Here is a 19,346-nt window from a genome sequence, read left to right as displayed (position 1 = left end):
AACATGCTCGAGGACAACAGCTACGTTCCTTCCAGCGGTCTGGAAAACACCCGTTACGCTTGGGCAATCTTCCATGGTTTGTTTTTGGTTTCCTCACCCCACCCTCCAGAAAAACAGCGCTGTATCCATGAGGTTTTATTCACGTAACCGGATTATTCTGTTGAGGAGACATCTCTCAAGTAGGCAGGTTACTCTGCATTCATCTTTATTTTGTTTCTGTTCCATGTCCCTTATCTCAGAGCACGCTACAGGGACTTGACTTTAGAAAATAATTAACACATAGTATAAAGGTAGCAAACTACTAACAGTTTACTACAGGAACTAACTGCTGAGGGACAACTCAGAAATTGCAAGAAATTTGTAAGAAACAAGAATAGGGCAAGCCTTAAGGCTGATCCTTGCCTACGCTGTAGGCACTGCTCGCCAGCAGAAGAGCAAAGGCACATTGAGGCAGGTAAATGTTGCACAGAGGATGTTCAGAATATAGCAGCTACCACAAAAGATTTGGGCGAGATGGGTTTGAATACAGAAATCTGTGTTCTGCAAATGGTAAATTATTTCCAAAGGTACTTGCAAGAGGGAAAAAGTGAACATATTTGGCAAAATCAGGAATTGATCTTATAATTTGATATTGATACTTCATTTTAAAAGGAGTTAAAAGAACAAAAAGAAGTAGTAATATGTTTAAATTCAACTAATTTTCTTACATGTATACAGGATAGTAAACAACCTCCTCTTCCCTCTCCTCCAGAGGGAAAGTCTGTCTCGCAGACCTTTTAGCCAATCAAAAGAGTATTTTTCAGAGAAAAAAAAAAGTAGCAGAGCCTTGAAATTATGGGGCACTAGTTTTTTAATGTAGGCTTTAATTTGTAAGAGAATAGTAATATAATCATCATCATCATCGTCATCTATTAGTAATCCAATTCCACCTTTGATCAATACACTTGTTTTTAAATACAAGAAGCCTCCTGGAGCTTCATGTTGAACTGGCTGGAACACTGAAGCTTTGGAAGCACTCTTGGGGCAAACATCTGCTCCCAGACAGCACAATTTCTTAGGAAAACATTTCAGAAGAGTTTCCCGGCTTTGGAGGTACTTCTGATCATGGTATAACTCTTACATGCATGTAGAGCTTTAGAGCTGCTACTGGCTACAAACATGGAATAAAAGCAAGATTTAAAAAAAAAAAAAAAAAAAAAAAAAAAAATCATTCTGTCAACTAAGAGCTCAACATTACATTTTACTGTGGCCCAAATCTCCAAGCTTAGTTTTGGTGCTTGGGGGAGGCATTTCTGTTAATAATTCCTTTTAGTAACTGCAAGTCCTCTCCAGCAGTACTGTTTAACAAAACCCCAACCAAAACCACACGCAAAAGCCTCTCCGCAGCACAGTAAAAAGACCTGTTAAAGAACAGGGCAGAGAGGAACTTCAGATAAAGCAGCGTGGCATTTTCAACAGTTATGTGTGAGATTTCAAATCTCATGTGAAAGACCCATGTGCTCAGCTGTGGACAGTGGGGTTCATTAAAACAGAGGACTACAAAGAGCTGAATGACACAGCTAGGAACAAAAATCAGAAAATCTCAAAAAAAGGCCACCTCTTTGGGTGACTTTAGATAATTTTCCAAAAAGAAAATCAGTACAATATTAAGCAAGGACATTAGAATCTCTCCTGTATCTGTATTCTTAGGTATTTAATTGCAAATATTACTTCAAGGTCTTGGCAAGAAAGAAAATAATGAAACATTCTTCATCAGGAATGAGGAGATAAGAGACACTTGAAACAAGCAAAGCTAATGGTGAATAACCCAGTAGTTGTGATGTACGGAACTGAATTCACTGAACATCATCCCCGTAAGCATTTACGTTGTGCTGTTAAGATGTGAGGAGGAGCCGAGTCTTTCCAAAGCACAGAGCCTCGCTGCTGTGAAAGGTCACTGCTCCATAGCGTCAGAACAGCTGTCTGCGACTCCTACAGCTGCCGGTTCGACCTCACGGAATAGTTAAGCGTTGCCCCTTAGTACAAACAACAAAACCAGTTGCAATAGTGGGCAAAGGAGCTGGCCTTCATTTGATACCGTATTTTATTGTCAAGAACAGCATTCAAACAGAAGAAAAAACATCTTTCCTTGCATTTAAAGAAATGGGCTTAACCAAAGACTTAAAATTTCAATCCTTTTTTTTTTTTTCTTTTTTAATTCATACACCTAGTTCTACTCCCAATGCACTAGCTTTTAGTTTGTATGTCAGGCCCTTGAAAAGGAGGAAATTTTCTCTCTCTCATTTGAAGCAAACCTAGAATGAATATAATTATAAATTGTTTTTACTGCAGTCCTGTTCAAAAAAAAAAACAAACAAAAAAAACAAAACCAAAAAAACAAAACACACATGAGAAATGATGCAGGCTCATCATCTGTGCTGCAAACAGTGAAGCAAGTGTTCTGAAGTCTCACAAAAACCCCATCAGCATAATTTATACCTGAGCCTAAATACATCAAGATCAACATAATTTAAACCTGAGCCTAAATGAATTCTCAGACTTAAAATTGAAGCTAAATCTTACTGGCTATTTCTTTGCTCTGTTTCTAGCTGCAAGTGACTCTGTACTGATTTTCTAGTAAAGAGATCAGAGGAAGCCTGAAGAAAAGTTTTAAGCAGACCAGGAGTAGCAAGAAGTTTTCTCCATCACAGATTGACTCCTGCTTCAACTATGCAAGGAAATGAAAGTATAAATAGAAATAAATATTTCAAACAAGTTTTATTTGGTGCTTACATGCTATATATAGGTTTAAAGAAAAACTACATATTTTTGACACTTCAAAATATTCTGGCTATGTACATGGAGAACTAAAGAAAGGAACCCAATTCATTTTACTGTGTCACAAGCTACTAGGGAAAGCATTCTCACTGAATGGCTGTTTTTTCCCTTCCATACATATTCTGGCAGATGAAGTCTCTTTCATTGCATTTCCATTGCTTTTATCCCATCTCCTGTATGAGATGAGCACTTGGCAGCAGCAGAAAGTAATTTCTTCAAAAATTCTTCAGCTTTTGTCTCAGAGGATTTCTTCTGCTAGCGCAGGCTTTCTGCACAAGCTTCCTGCAGGCCTAGCTCAGTGCTCACTAAAGGCAAGTGCAGGAATCTTAAAGGTACGTTCTCTGGTCGAGAGAACTGAAGGGCATGAACTGAAGCCCCATAAACCTCCGTTTCCCCAAGCCAAGGATCTCCTCACTGACTTCAGTAAGCAATGCATCGAGCCCTGGTTGGTGCTTCAAACTCAAACACCTAGAGTGAGCTCTACCTCTAAGAGCACTGTTTATCGAAGCACAAACAGGTGCAAGATTTTACAGTTCTGCCCAACAGCAACCAAAAGCGAGGGATGGAACAATGAGAGTAGAAATCAGCATCAAACTAAAGAGAAAGCAACCTGCATTGTTCCTCTTACCGCTCAAACTGTACTGCTTTATAAAAATCACACGCTACATAAAAAGCACAATGACCATTTTCCATTTGCTCTGAAATGAGCAAACCCAAAAAAATCCCCAAACAAACCTGCTTCATCATCCAAAAATCAAGTATTTCAGGTTTCACACAGTCTTCAATAGTCTGATAAGGCAAAGGAAAAGTCTTCCATCATTGGGAACAGCAGCAATTTACAGGAGTCAGAACAAGGTGTTTCCTTGTGTGTGTGCGCGCACATGCGTATGCGTACGCATCTTAGAGTATTGTGAACATGGGTGTAGTTAAGAAAAAAAAAAATCAAGCTTGCAGTATTGTTTTACCACATTTTTCTAATTTATTCAATTAAATGATTTATTTCTGTACTGAACAAAATTCATAAATACATCATCTAGGAGAACAATAGGTTTTCCTCTTGTCCATGAAAAAATAATGCTTTCAAATGTTCACATTTTAAAACCTGCCCTGTTTTGTGTTTTTAGAGAAAATGCGAGAAGATCATAGTGACGTCTCAATTTACAGAATGTCCCTGTAGGAATTACATTTACAAGAACCTGATACAGAAGCCTATACTTTGCCCCCATAATTAGAGTTCTCTGCAATAATATTCAAACCAACAGGTTTAAATAAAACACCCCATTAACTCTACTTGTAGAGCAATGAGGTATTTATTTTTCAAGTATTAGAACCACAAAGTGTAAAAGATTCTTTGCCAATTTTACAATTATGCCTTTTAAACCAACACCCACCTTTTTAAAAAAAGAATCAGTCCCACCACCTAAATCAGCCCATTGCTTCCAGATTCCAGTGTCTTGTGTCTTAAGGAATGCAGAAATATCCATTTACTAACAGAAAAAGCTCGTTGGAAAAAGCCATATTAAGTAATGCATGTGAAGCATGATTTTTCTAGTGATGAAAGCTATTAGAAAGGTGATCCAAGTCTATTCCCATCATTTCTTCTGCTGGTTTTACTAAAGTCCTTCCAAAAAAGATATTCAAGAAATCTTTAAAAAACTGGAGAGAAAAAATAAAACGCTCCTTCATAGCATGGAAGAAACTCCACTGACTGCAGAGATGCTCATATCACCTTTGGTTCTTCAGAAGAAACAATCAGATCACTTCTACAACAGAAGGTATCAAAAATGACAGGTCAGCAAAGAGTGACAATGTTTACTTCAAAATGCTATGCATTTATGCAATTATTTTACTGTAAGATGATTTTCCTAACGTTTTCTAGCCACAGAAAAAGAAAATGGTAGTCCAATTTAGTTTGCTAAATTAGTATTTGTTTACCTAACATCCTTGAAAAGTTGTGATGTAATTCAGAAAAAATTAGTGTCCTGCAAACCATCCCTCAATGTTAATGTCAGCAAGAACATGATGAAGGAAGTACATCCAGAATTTTACATAGAAGGTAGGTACCAGCTCCCCTTCTGCATGTGCGTACCAGATACTACGCCTGCAGAACTGGAACACGGTTGCTGATCCTAAGCTAGGAACAGCAGGTGTCACTGTTATCGTTTCTGTTTGAAAGCACAGGGCAAACATTTTCAAGTGACTTCAAATAGCAGAAAGTGCAATGTAACTGAGGACCCCACCTCAAACAGAAGATAAGGCCTCACCATAATTTGCACAGCATCTCTATGTACTTGGCATGCACAGCTTTACAACGAGGATATGCTCCTTTCCCCAAATAATATGGGGTTTAAAAATGCTTAAATTAATCAACTTAAATCAATTAAGAGCTCTAAGATCCTCTGTCAATTACAACACAAGTGTTAATGAACCAAGGCAAACCTACCTGCTGTTTGATGTGTTTGAACACTATCTACCTGAGGCAAAAGAGTCCCCTTATCTTCAAAGGCTAGAATTGGATTCAAAGGAATTTCAGGACTATTGCTTCCGTCATTGTTCATGGCATCCAGCCGGGATGGTTTAGAACCAATAGGCAGGTTTATGATCTCTTCGAAGTTATCATTCTGCATAGACATTCCGTTTTCATTTGCATTCTTCTCCGGATTGAGATTGCTGAAAGAGAAACAGGTGTTTCCTCATACACTTAATCTAGAACAGAAATTTAGTCCTCCTCAAAGCAATATTACAAATGGAAAAGCCTGCATTAATCCAGAGCATTCTTTTAGCCAGTAAAAACAAAACTATGCTTCTACCCCAGTAGAAAAACTGTTTTTGCAGCCAAGTACTAGATATGCCTTCCCTCAAATACACAGGATAGCTGTTAGTTTGGCTACGCTATACCCAGAACTATAGAGAGCTTTATGGATGGGGTGGTTCTGAGAAGTGACTGAAATGGGAAGCAGTAAGAAAACGCCCGCAGCACCACCACTGCTATCTTGAGCCACCCACCTAATACAATTTACAGCCTCTAATGTCTTTTTCAGCTCTCATAACCTTTGCCATACCCTTCCTCTTATTGCAAATCACTGTAATTGCCCTTAGATAAGATCACTGTCATTTTTGTTATTCCTTGGATCACCTCCTGCCTCCAGTTTCTGAGCAGTTTCTTCCACCTGCCACTCAGCCAGAGAAAAAACTCCTTTCCCAATGCAGTTCTCCTTTCAGTCCCTCCTTCCCTACAAGTTCTCAAGGCTTATTTCCAAGGCACTACCTGAGTCTGCACTCCTCCCGTTGATCATGCCCAAGCCAAAAGAAACACCTCCCAGCATCCCTCATGTCAATCTGCACTTTCTTTTTCGATCTCCCACTTGACAGAGATGCCGTACGAGCAAGCTCTTGTACACCTCCCCCAGTCAGGAGCAGGACAAGCACAGGCACACTCTCCCATTACAGATGCTCTCCTGAGAAGATACATGATCATGTCTCACCGTCTTGCCCCTCCCCTCCCAACCCTTTTATTAGGCCCTGTATTGTCAAATCCTGCTGTCTTTGCAGATGGCACGCGCTGTCTTGCCAGAGGGGAGAAACTAAGGTGCTACTTCAGTGAACGCGATGACAGTAATGGGACCATAAACTCCTTGAGAAAGAGCAAGTACTCAACTGACGCTCAAAAATCATGTGGTCTTTCACAGGCGCTTCTTAAGGCCCTCAACAGTTAGATCCTGACCTTCTTGGGTACCTATTCCCTATTCGGACCACATCACAACTGTTCAGGTTGTTTGGAAATGCTTCAGCCACGAAGGCTCAGATGCAATTTTCCTAGATTTAAACTAGGCTATCAATTTCCTCAGGCCATTTCTGAGCAGGTGGCTTGCTTTCACAGGCTAATTTTCTCCTGACAGTACACTGACTAGTCTTAACAAAAAAAAATCCACACCACCTGCTTGTAATTGGCATATGGTTTCTTTTCATTTGCTGGCTTCTTTGGGTGTCCAACTCTTCACAAACGATTACAGAATTGTTTTACAGTGCTTCCCAAGAGACAGAAAATAATTATTGCTCTTTCGAAAGTAGCAACGCTTTATCCAAAGCCCAGGTTTCCTGTGAGAACGACATGCTGGTTTTCATATCAAGCCTTTCCCAGTTTTTCAAACCAAAACCAATTTTTTTTTTCAGAAAGGGATTCCCCTTTTTTTCATCAGTGAATATGCTGAGTGACTTTCAAAGTGAAAAGTATGTTTCACTGCACTGAGTTTGAGAGCAGACACAGAAATCCTGCTGGCTGCCTGGGAGAGGTCACAAGTCACATCACCCTTTTGTGCCAGAGATCCACATCTGTAAGGTGAGGAGCAGAATCTGTGAAATGCTTTAGGACTAATAAAACCTGCTCTATAATGTATAGTTATTATGTTATTATTCACTATAAGGTATCCTATTACTTATTTCATCCCCATCTACCAGCAATAACCTTGCCAGAGGTAGGATAACATGGCAAGTTTGATGGACGGGGTAAGAAAGACGGGGGAAGAGAAAAACTGCTCATTCATATAAATTAAACAGCACAGTACTTCAATAAGCATTGGTACAATGAAGACTCTAGCTTCTGCAAACAGATATTAATGTTTTTATCTATGAAGTCAGCTGATCAGTCAGATAGATAGTTCTTCATATTTATTTGTCGTTGTGCTGCCAGTATTACATACTGAGTTAGACCAGGATTCACAGACTTGAAAGATGTCTTTTCAGACAGAGGAGTCTACACAATCACAAAGAGGGTACAGAAGAAGAAACCATGACTATGAATCTTCTAAATTTTACGCTAAAAAATCTTCTATATTTTATGCTATTTGCTCCACCAGATTACTAGGAGAGTAAGTTTAGAAGAAACAAAGGGAAAAACAGAACTGTGGAATTAATTCCACTGGATATCTTAAAGGCCATAAGCTCAAAAGGAGATTAGACAAATTCCTAGGAGATTGGTATACCCTCCAGCTTCTGGTAATTAGCAGCTTAGGGACTACTTGAGTCTATGGTTGCATTTGGGCCACAATGCTTAGTAACCCTTCATTGACCAGAGAATCTCCTGGTACTTACCTTTTTTTCCTTTGCACTCTCTCCTTAAGTGACTGCTACAGGCCATTAAAGCAAAGAACACAAAAAGTAATGGATTTTTGACCTGCTACAGCTGTTCTTACAGCTGTCTTATGTTACATTCTTAGCAACGTCTCAGTGTCCAGCACAACACTGGAGATACCCTTTTCAGGCATACAATATTGCAGGTATGTTTCTAAGAACTGGATAATTTTGGCATTGTAACACATTCCAAAAGTGTGCCTGTAGCAAGACACCCACATAATTAAAAAAAAAAAAAAAAGTTGCCTGAGTTATTCAGAATGCATTTCCAAACATAACAGTCTTGCAAGCATCTGAAAGACAGCTTCATGGCAGCTAAAAAAAAAAAGCATCTGTCGTGGTTTAACCCCAGCCGGCAACTCAGCACCACACAGCCGCTCGCTCACTCCCCCCCGGTGAGATGGGGGAGAGAATCGGAAGAATAAAAGTGAGAAAACTCATGGGTTGAGATAAAGACAGTTTAATAGGTAAAGCAAAAGCCGCGCGCGCAAGCAAAGCAAAGCAAGGAATTCATTCACTACTTCCCATCGGCAGGCAGGTGTTCAGCCATCCTCAGGAAAGCAGGGCTCCATCACACGTGATGGTTACTTGGGAAGACAAATGCCATCACGCCCAATGTCCCCCCCTTCCTTCTTCTTCCCCCAGTTTATATACTGAGCATGATGCCGTAGGGTATGGAACAGCCCTTGGGCCAGTCTGGGCCAGCTGTCCTGGCTGTGCTCCCTCCCAGCTTCTTATGCACCGGGCAGAGCACAAGAAGCTGAAAAGTCCTTGACTGGGGTAAACTCTGCTCAGCAAGAACCAAAACACCAGTGCATTATCAACATTATTCTCATCCTAAATCCAAAACACAGCACTCTACCAGCTACTAAGAAGAAAACTAACTCTATCCCAGCTGAAACCAGGACAGGGGCTTTGCATTTTGAACTGGACATACCAATATTAACAAGACAGACTAGAGGAAGTTGAAAGAAGAGCAGCTAATTTAATTAAAGGAACAGGAACATCAAAAAATTAAAAAGTACTGGAAATTACATCTGATGTAGATAATTTTAGCCAAAGCTCTGTGTAGACATAATCTATATGTAAAGAATTTGAAGAGAGTAAAGAAGGCAGAAAAAAGACCAGACTTTCAGAATTTAGTATGTCCGTCTTTCTGATCACCCATCTGAAATCAACACCGAATAAGAAAAAAAAAAAAAAAACAATTTGCAGGCCTTTGGAACGTGCCAAAATGCTTCCGCACCTGCTATTCCCGATCTGAAAGACAATGTCAGTTATCTCATTTATTGACATGATTTTAGCAGAGATGTCACAGATAGACATTAACAGGAAAACAGACCTCAGACTTTTGGATGATTTAAAGAACTGTTTCTTTTTAATCCACTGAGACAGCAGCACTGAAATCAGCCAGCAATGAGGAGCTGGAGGCCTAAAGGCGGCAAGGTGGTGCTAAAGCAAATTTCAAGTCTGGTATTCTACAGACTGAGCAATGAACACTACGTACGAATTTGACCACAGTAACATTCTTTTCCAGGGACAAGATATTGAGGCAATCACCTTGTCTAACTGTATATTTCTAAAAACTGGTTATCTAACCTACCCAGACCCAGCTCCCTTTATATGGGATGGAGACAGGCAGATGAGGTGAACTGCTCTCACTGAGGCCCACTGCAGGCATTTATAGAAAGCAGCACAGAAAAAAAAAAATGGAATTACAGGATAAGACTAAATATCATAAGGAAAATAATGTCAAGATAAACCACTGTACTGAACTAACTTTCTGAGAAGTAGCAGACAGGATCTAACTTGGGTAAAGAATTAGAAAGCAGAGAACATGCAATAATCTGCAAGTGGCAGATAGATTACGCAGCTGTACTCATTATCCAACTCCAAGTCCTATCATTGTGTTTCTTCCAGGATTCTACTGTTCAGTAAAGCAAGAAAAAAATCAGAATCCAGGAAAAATCTTGTTGGAATCTTTTATAATTTACAAAAAGTTTGAAAATACTTTAACATTATATCTTATTTTCCAACAACTGTTCCAAATTAATTTTTCCATTTGTTGGGAATAAAACCCAAAACCCCAGAATCTAGCCAGAAGTAACATGCCACTAATAATATTGTAGCATCCATGAACTACCAGTTTTCTTGGTAATTCTAGATACTTTATTAACTAGAAAATTTCCATGGTACACTCCATTTAAAAATATATTTAGTGTTGCCCTTGCCATCATACTACACCTGGATGAGAAATGTCTTCATTTAAGTTCAATTGAGAGTCTTCTCACCACAGACTTATAGGTCAGATGTAAGGTCAGTCCCTGCCCCCCCCCCGCCCCCAATAATTCACTATTCTTCATTAGCATTCGAGCATTGAATTGTTTAGCCCAATTTACTTGTGGAGAAGATACTCGGAGCAAGCATCGATGGCAAAATCAGAACCCTTGCAGCACCACTTAAAACTACATACCACAAAAATCATGTTCATGTTCAGACACGTCATTTTAACTCAGACAACTATGAAAAAAGAAATTGTTTCTATGAACTGAGAATTCATGTAAATCTATTTGAAAACCTTGAGTGCTAACATGGTAAAACAGCTCAATTCACAAGCAAACAGATCTGTTTTTTTCTTTCATGATGCAAAGTGAAGAAACTTTAAGCCTAAGGAAAATTGATGAATGTTCATTTGTTTGAAACACAGGAGTAGGAATAACAATAAAAATTTTGACAAACTATTAGGTGGGATAGATGAGTGTGCCGATCTATCATCTGCAACAAATGTTTATTAATAAAACTAATAATTGGTGACAATAGATATATGGTAAATAATGCAGCAGATCACAGCGTTTTCCTTGGGGTTTGTAAAGATCAATTGACTTGGAAAGCTAATGAAGTTCCAGTACAAGATCCGCATTGCGATCAAAAGCGGCAACAGAGAATGGTGAAGTATTGAAATCAATTGCCTTCACTCCGCCAGAATTCTTTTAATTTTTCTCAGTTGCATTGTACTCATGAGCACAGCAGCAAGCATGCTATTTCCAACTGAACCCCAGCCACAGAGCTGACACACGATGGGGAGGAATAGGGATGAAGGTTCAGCACAGTAAGCAGTCAGGCAACCTTCTGTTATGCCCCAGAGTAGAACTCCGTATCTTCACACAAACCTCTAGTCGCTTTCCAAGTCACCCTCCTTCAACGCTACTGGTGCAAGGGACAGAGCACCGGCAGTGTCTGGGGAGTGACCCCAACTACAGGTATTCTGACCCCAACTACAGGTATTCTGGGTTTGGTCACTGAACACCAACCACTAGTCCTGTTCAAAGACACACATTCAGGCTGGACCCCAGCGCTGTACAAAACAGACTCACCGACACTTACACTTCTTCTGTCCTAGACCCAGTGAAACTTCCCACACTGTAGGATGAGAACAAGACTGACTGTTGCTCTAGGTCTTAAGACGACTCTTCTCCTTCACTCCCTCCTCTGGCCCATACAAGCACATGCCACAAGTGCCCCAGGCAAAGCCTTTTTACATTCTGGTCAGAAATCTGAGCTACCTTGCCCTTCAAACGCATTCAAGTCTTGTCCAGACAAAAGCCAAATCTTTCTTGTGTGAGCACCTCACTCCAGCCACAAGAGACCATCTCCACCTGCTGCTTTTGTGTGTGCTACAATATCAGGTATACCTAGATGCCAGACAACCGCAGCACATGAGATGCAGTAGCAGTGGTGTTGGCACCTGTGGCTTTTACCCTGTGATAAAATCTATGCTGCTATGTATTCCTTAGAATGGTTTTTCAGGCTACCTGGGCTAAGCTTACACCGGGATGCTACCAAGTGCTTCAGCCGTTGCCTTCCCAGTCAGTGTGGATGTACCTCTAAGGTCCCTCCACACCCTACCCTGGCATACCAGTTTCCCCTTCCACAGCCTTATACACACTTCCTACTTTCGTCGCTGTTCTTCAATCTCATGTATTTATTCATTCTTCACTTTGGCCATTCTGAGATTCCTTCCACATGGATTATAATGCCACATGACAGCATTCATGAGCGTGGCACATTTTATATTACAAACATCAAGGTGCATATAAGGCTGGGAGTGATTAACATTTAATAGCTGCCCGAGACAATTATGAAGCAGCTCCGTGCAGCTCATCCAATGCAGCTCAGTGCCCAGTGTCACTGACAGAACTTCTCTCAGCAGGAGCACCCTTGTCAGCGTGACAGCAGGCTAAGATCCCCCAGGCATATGGAGGGACTGAGAGAGGGCAAATTCCTCCTTCAATTAGTGCCAATCACACCCTGAAGCATACCGCCCATTACAGACTGCGTGATGGCTTCCCACATTCAAGTTTTTCCATGCATATTCTGGCACCGCCTGCATAAAACATGAAAGGACTAAGGGATTATTTGGCTTTCTGCATTACTAAAATTGAAATAGCTGACAGCTCATGCTTATGTAACAGATTTCACCCAGTTCAACACCGAGGTTTCAAGCATTTCAACAATTTCGCAAAGTCTGAGTAACTTGCTTCATGGCTATGGAGAGCTCTCAATGTTAAATATCTGCCTCCCCAAATTCTCCTTATAGAGGACAAAGGGTTTTTTTAAAATGCAAAGCCAAAACAAGTAGTTCTGTATCTCACATGAGGGACTTTTGCTCAGTAAGCAAAACTTGCTAATACTTCAAGCAGTTCAGAAATCGAAACATCTAGGCTGGAAGCACAGTGTTCATTATTCCAATCAAGACAACTAGCACTGCAAATCCAGAGTGGTTTTTATGGAGCTTAATTCATGGAAAGGAACAGGAAAAAAATGTCCTTTCCATTAAGTTTCAATTTATGTAATAATTGCTGGCAAACAACGCATTGTTCCAAACACTGCAAAGAACATGCTGTATTTTTACAAAATTCTTCCCTAGCAGTTGGCAAAAATGGGTTACTGCTAAGTGAAAGATGATAAAAGTTTTTTTCTGAACACAGGGAAAGATAAAAATAAATAGGAAACAAGGCAGATTGAACAGCTGTCTCTGATTTAGTTAATGAACACATGGATCTGAAAATAATTTATTACTCTAGTAACCATCATCCTCTGAACACCCTCCAAACTTAGCAATGTTCTTACCTGTCCATATTTACGGGGGGCTGATGTGAAACAATCACACGCGTGCAGGTGACGGGTTTCCCGTTGTGCGGAGACTGCAGTGCGTGCTGAAGCTGAGGTCCTCCCGCAGGTTCCAAGGGAGATGCAGGACTGGTTATGACTAGAGAGAAAACAGCTTTTCATAAAACCAAGCAACACCCTCTACCTGCAGATTAGGATAAAACATTTCCTACAAAAGACAGCACAGGCAAGGCAAGCTACGGTTTTAAGAAACAGAGTTCCCACACCCCTCCCTCTCCCACCCTGCCTCCTTTGTCAAGTTTTTCGGCACGCAAGCCCTGTTTCAGGCCCAAAGTAAATGCCACAGATTTCAAAGCTTTAGGTTTATGGACAAGAATAAACATTTTACAATGATATACACGATTCCAACACATAAGCCAGTGGTCAAAATAGGCTGGTATCTGATAGAATATTATGCTGGCACTTTTCAAGCAGCAATAGAGAATGGAATAGGATAACACTGGGACATCATCAACTCCATACACTGGTATTTCTTGGTTCCCATGTTGATCACTGACTGTAACCCAAAAGGAAATCAAGAGGAAAAAAATATCCATGGGAAGGATACTTCTTTCAACAAGTACCAAATCACTATTATAAAATGCTGTAGAGAGAAACATAAAATTGGAGTATCCTTGTGCCTCATCCAAAGACCATATGATAGATGTTATTGGCCTGCCTCAGGATGTTCCTTTAAAGCACAACTACAGCCTTTTGCATCGTATATACAGTCACACTAATCTACATCCAGCTCAGTAAAAGGAAGCAATTGCACCGCACCCATACTAGCATCCGTTACAGTCATCACAAGGGCAATTTAGTATTCATAGGCTTGGAGACATTTATCTCGGTTACCCAAAACCTCACCTGAAGAGATGCTCCTTCAGCTGCTCTTGTTTTGCTATGCTTTAAATGCTTGGGCTTGTCTTTTACACTGAAAGTCTTAGTCTGATCTTTGGCAAGTTTTTACATGAAAGATATTAGCAATAGAGGTTTCAGTGCTTCTACAAGTGGAACAAGAGGAAAATACATTGGCTTTAACATTTAAGAGAGAAAAGCAGAAGTAAGTTCTGCTTTGGAAAGGCAGAGTTATCTCCTATTTTGAAGCAGAGGCCGAACAAATGACAAAAAGATGATGGGTTTTGTTTCATTATGTGATTTGGCCATTTGCACAACAGTCTCCTCCTATTTTGCCAAACAGTAAGACTGAAAAAAAGAAAAATCACCATTTGTGTATAGTCAGAAGTCTATTAGAGCATAATATGTAAAGTTAGAGTTAGCCAAAATATGTCCATTCATTCATACCTTTAACTCAATAGCATATCTAGATAAAGCAAAGCTGAACAGTAGAACAGCCCTGAAGGTGAGGGCAGTTTTCTCTTTATCCAAGCACTCAAGTACTCCAGCCTTCCCTTGGGCCTGGGGAAATGGAGGTCCAAATTCTCGTATGCCTTAGGAAATGGACTACTTGTCTTCTACCTCGGACAGGAAAGTGCTAGCCACAGGTTATAGAGCCATTTATAGTTTCAAGAATTATTTAAGTGGTTTATAGCACCTTCAACAGTGCCTGCAGCAACAGATGGCATCCCAGATGCATTTCATATTAGCAGTTCCCAACCTTTTTTTTTCCCCTAAAATAATATGTAAACAAATAACGTCCAAACGCACATAATGAAAACTGTGTTAAAAGGTTTCCTGGCAGAGCTAATTATAGCATTCACTTTAAACAACAACAACAAAAAAGCAGTACACACAGACAGTGCTGCTATTTGTCCTCTGTGTTACGCAACTCAAACACAAAAGAGAAATAAAGATTAATGTCTACAACAGGATAAACCATTTGATAGCTTGACTTCAGTATCTTTAAATACTGCTAATTCATTCTTGGTGATTGTTGAATATGAGCTACATTTTATTTTGCTTCCTTCATTGTAAGTATTCAAATCTCATATAAAACTACCTAAAATGACCAGGAAAAAAAAGGATAGAAGGAACAGAATAGAAAGGAAGATTGAAAGTGTGGGTATGACAAGGAGACTCTAAGCTTTCGTAGGAGCTGAATTTTGAAAGAAATAGAAATTAAGACCAAGTGAATAAGGCAGCAGGTGTGGACGAGAGAAATCACAGGGAGATGTTTGGATAATGAACAGCTTGTTTTGATGACTGAGATGAAATAACCCTTTAAGAAAATGGAATAAGTCTGCAACAACCACATCTGTAATACTATGCAAAAGAAGCTATAGAATCAGTTTCTTTTGTGATCAGAATCAGAAAATAATTTGTTTCTTTTCACTTTATAAATAATTAAACTTGGTAAGCAACTCTCTCTCATTAAACACCAATGTGACAAAGTTGCTAAAACAACTGACTCATTTAGTAACGGCTAACTACCTATATGGAAAAGGCTAAATAAATAATGTTTGCTAAGACTTCAGTTATACTTCTCTCATGGTTTTCTTTACTGCAATTAGCGTGCCAAGTTTCAGAACTGTATCTCAAGTCATTGTGCTTAGTAGGCATTTATTGACCGGTTGCGCTCAGGGCACAGTTAAACACAATACCTGCTTCTGCAGTAATATTTGCCTTTGATATATGTCCATTTTGCTGGTCATTGGGTTTCTACAAAGGAAGAACAGTTTTGTAAATTAAAAATGGCACTAAAGAAGTGAGACATGCCCAATATTTACACGTTAAGTAGCAGCACTGACCTTATCTACAGCTTCTACACGCCTAGTTCTCTTCATGATCTCCTCAAGCCTCTAAAATGAAATGTAAAGGGGTAAAATAATGTTTGCTGGCATTAATTTAAAAATCTCTCCCAAACCACAACTGCTTGTCATTTGTCAGTTGCATCTGTTTATTGCAAACAGATGAATTATTTATTACTGTTGGCAATATTCCCTTCACTTTCACATCAGGCTACGCAGATGAGGACTGCAGCTTTTCTGAGCGCACATTTATATCATGGATAACTTTCTACAGCTGAGGTGGAAGCAGACTGCTACGGCAAAATGAATTACAGTTTCTCTGCATGTACTGAGTTACCTTCTTCCTTTCCAAGCGCTCTTGCTCTTCTCTTTGGAAATGCTTTTCACGTTCTAATCGAATCCGCTCTGCCTCTTCCCGTAGGCGAGCCTCCTCTTCTTTCTGAGTTGATGGTAAAAGAAAAAGAAGCAAGGAATAATTTACTATTCAAGGACAGATTTACACTGATATCTGCTTAACTATGCATATCTACAACACCCTGAAGAGACTTTGGGGGTTTACAAGTCACCAACAATCTTTTCAGACTGAATCGCACATTTCTTGAGGAATCTCCGTGTTTTGCATAGCATTAAGAGATGCATAACTGAACAATGGACATCATATTTGGTTTTGTGCCTTTTCTGGGGCATGTGCATGAAACCACACCAGATGACAAATGAGGAATACATTTCCTAACCTTCAACATTAAAACAGCAGCTAGGAAAGTATACAAGACATTCATGTTTTGAGTGGTGGATGTTTTTGAGAGTCAAACAAAAGCAGCAGTATGTTTTATTTGGCTAACAGGGTCATTGCTTAATGAGACCAAGGACAAACAACTACAGGTACATTTGCACAAGCTTTCCATTCCTGCTTTTTTGATTAAATGTAAGACTTGTCTGGAATATACTGTACAGAGGCCTTGCTCCCTGACAGTGACAGTGTTGTATGATGGAACTACTACAACAGTTCATTTCTTAAAGGCTGTAACATCCAAAAGAACTTGGCCATGCATTATCTCTGAGTGCTGATCTGGGCATGTATCTCAGTTTAGCATTTCAAAGAAAGCAGCATACATCATCTGAAAAAGAAAACTGCAGTTTCTAAGCTATATTCACTAACACAATTCTTTAAACATTTATTTTCAGAAGCATACATTTAATTATATACCAGAAGAAAAAAACCTGATGTCTACGAGGCAGACCGAAGTGCTGAATTCTGGGGGTGAGAAAGCGTTATGCACAAAGTAAGAGCATGTGCGAGAAGAATCCTATGCAAAACACTTACCACAGCCTCTCCTGAGGCCGGTAAACCAACATTACGCCCATCAAAAATGAGAGCACTTGAAAAATCGTATTTTGATTTGTTTACTCATGTCTTTTGAGTAGCTGCTCTGATTTCAGGAGTGCACCAGGTAAAGGTTCTCCTTGGCTTGATTAAAGTGATCAAAACCTACCCCTTCCCACTAGCCCCCCGCAAAAGCAATATTAGGCATAGGATTAGAACTCAGCAGTGCTACGCCTCCAACACTCTGAATAGTTAGTTATCTTGGCATCTAGACTTTCTATAACTAAAAAGAGTTCTCTGGTATAGCACCATTCATTAAAATCCCCCAATACAACTCTATTGATATTTTTCATCACAATTTATCAGGAATAGGAAAGGATTTGTTCTAAATAAATAAATTCTACAGGAGAAAAAAAAAACCAAACCAAAACTCAACTCCCTGCCACATGTTTTTGTCAAGAAATATCTTTACTCTTTGAACCACTCTATTGAATGAACTCTGTCACAACCCTATTCACTTTATATACAGTGCTTAAATGTTAGATATCCCGCTAATCTAGGTGCTGCATAGGAGGTCTTGGTTCATCTACTTCACTGCCAACCAGACTGGCACAGAAATCCCACGATGGGAGCATACTTGTTTCTGAACACGCTCCATGTCTTCTTTCTCCTTCTGTTCTCTCTCTTCTGCCTGTCGGCGCAGCCGTTCTTCCTTTTCCTGCTCCTCCTCTGCATCCTTTCGCTTTTTTTCCGCTTCCTGCCTGCGAGCTTCTTCCTCTTCTCGGCGAGCTCTTTCTTCAGCTATCCTCTGTGACAGCTCCTCCTTCTTTTGCCTGCAATTGTGATACACGCATAAGAAAAATAAGTAAAAAAAGGGGGGGGGGGCGGGGAACCCAAACCACCAGATTCCTGACCCAAGACACCAGCACTGCAGAATAGCTGGATAAAGGCTGCACTGCTCTTTCATTCATAAGAGCATCAAAACACCTGAACTGGGTCAAGCCAAGCTGTCTGTTCGGCTTCCAGCAGGGGCCAAAGGTGAAGCCCTATGGAACATAAAAACTTTGCAAGACAATACCAGTACTTCTCTAGCATATGCCTGGATTCCACTGATCTATGACTTAGGTACTTTCTGAATCAGAAACAGTATTGTTGACTCTAACGCATCTTGCAAAACACTTCTCTGTAATTTCATTTGATCATATTTTGAAATAGCATACATTTTCAGCACCCAACTTATCTTGCTGCAATGACTCCCAAATTTTAAAAAAGTATTAATTCTGCTGATTTTTGAATGTTACCTCCCAACCTCACTTAATGCCCCCTCATCCTTGTATTATGGGAGTGAATAACTTTTCCCCTTCACCTCATTTAGGACTTTGTAGCTTATCATATCCCCACTCAGAAGCAGAGGGCAGATGGTATTCCCAGCTGAAGAATCCTCACCTGTTTAGTACATTTTCATATGGGAGCTGTTCTATACTTGTGATCTTCCTTGATGTCCTGTCTCCACTTATTTTCCTAGTTTTACTACATTTACTATCTCAAAAAATATAAAACTCAATATTCAAGAATTGGATTCACCTTGGGTAGTTCAGAATGACATTTTCATTTTGTTCTCCTTTTCCAGTAACTCATAACAGTTCATTTATTTTGTTGACTATGACTCACCTGATACTTTCATATAGTCAACTCCAAACAAGATCTCTTCCCTCAAAAATAATTAGCCCAGAGACCACCACCACATGAGTTAAGTTAGGATTATTTCCTTATGCACATTCCTTTATGCTTAGCAGTATTGGAATTCAGCTTCCATTTTGTATCTTGGCAATATAAGATACGTCTGAATTTCTTCACAACTGCTTTATCTCGCTGAAGACCAGCATTATCTCACTGGACACAAGTCCTTTCAAGTTCATTATGAAGGCACTGAACAAAGACTGAAAACTCCTTTCACTATGAAAACTGATTATTATTTACCTTTTGTTTTCGATCTTTTAGTATTTATTCACCATATTACTCTTATGCCACAGCAGCTTACTTTCTTTAAAAACCTTTTTGAGAGGGAGCATGTTGTGAGCCTTTTGGAAAGCCAGGCTATTTTAACTGGCTCTGCCTTGTTCCTACGTTCAGCAATGCTGTTAAAGAACTCCAAAAACTTCCAGAGGTATGGCATCCCTCTAAAAAGGTGCTCAACT

General features: G+C 39.8%; 1 protein-coding gene across 1 annotated transcript in view; it reads right to left on the bottom strand.

Moving 5' to 3' along the window:
- Positions 1-4,472: 4,472 nt before the first annotated feature.
- The window catches only part of MAP7 (microtubule associated protein 7), a gene marked incomplete at its 5' end in the record, with an annotated part of 111,414 nt that continues 96,540 nt past the window's right edge, over positions 4,473-19,346 (bottom strand). The window contains 7 exons of the mRNA XM_082305816.1: positions 4,473-4,580; positions 5,261-5,487; positions 13,078-13,216; positions 15,678-15,735; positions 15,825-15,875; positions 16,162-16,263; positions 17,786-17,981. Coding sequence (XP_082161942.1) covers positions 4,570-4,580; positions 5,261-5,487; positions 13,078-13,216; positions 15,678-15,735; positions 15,825-15,875; positions 16,162-16,263; positions 17,786-17,981 — 784 coding nt within the window. The 3' untranslated portion in view covers positions 4,473-4,569. The remainder of the gene's footprint in view (positions 4,581-5,260; positions 5,488-13,077; positions 13,217-15,677; positions 15,736-15,824; positions 15,876-16,161; positions 16,264-17,785; positions 17,982-19,346) is intronic.

This window comes from Platalea leucorodia (assembly GCF_965183815.1).
Source record: "Platalea leucorodia genome assembly, chromosome: 3".
NCBI classification, from domain to species: domain Eukaryota; kingdom Metazoa; phylum Chordata; class Aves; order Pelecaniformes; family Threskiornithidae; genus Platalea; species Platalea leucorodia.
The sequence above is the reverse complement of the archived record's forward strand: the minus strand, read 5'-3'. Positions and strand labels throughout refer to the sequence as shown.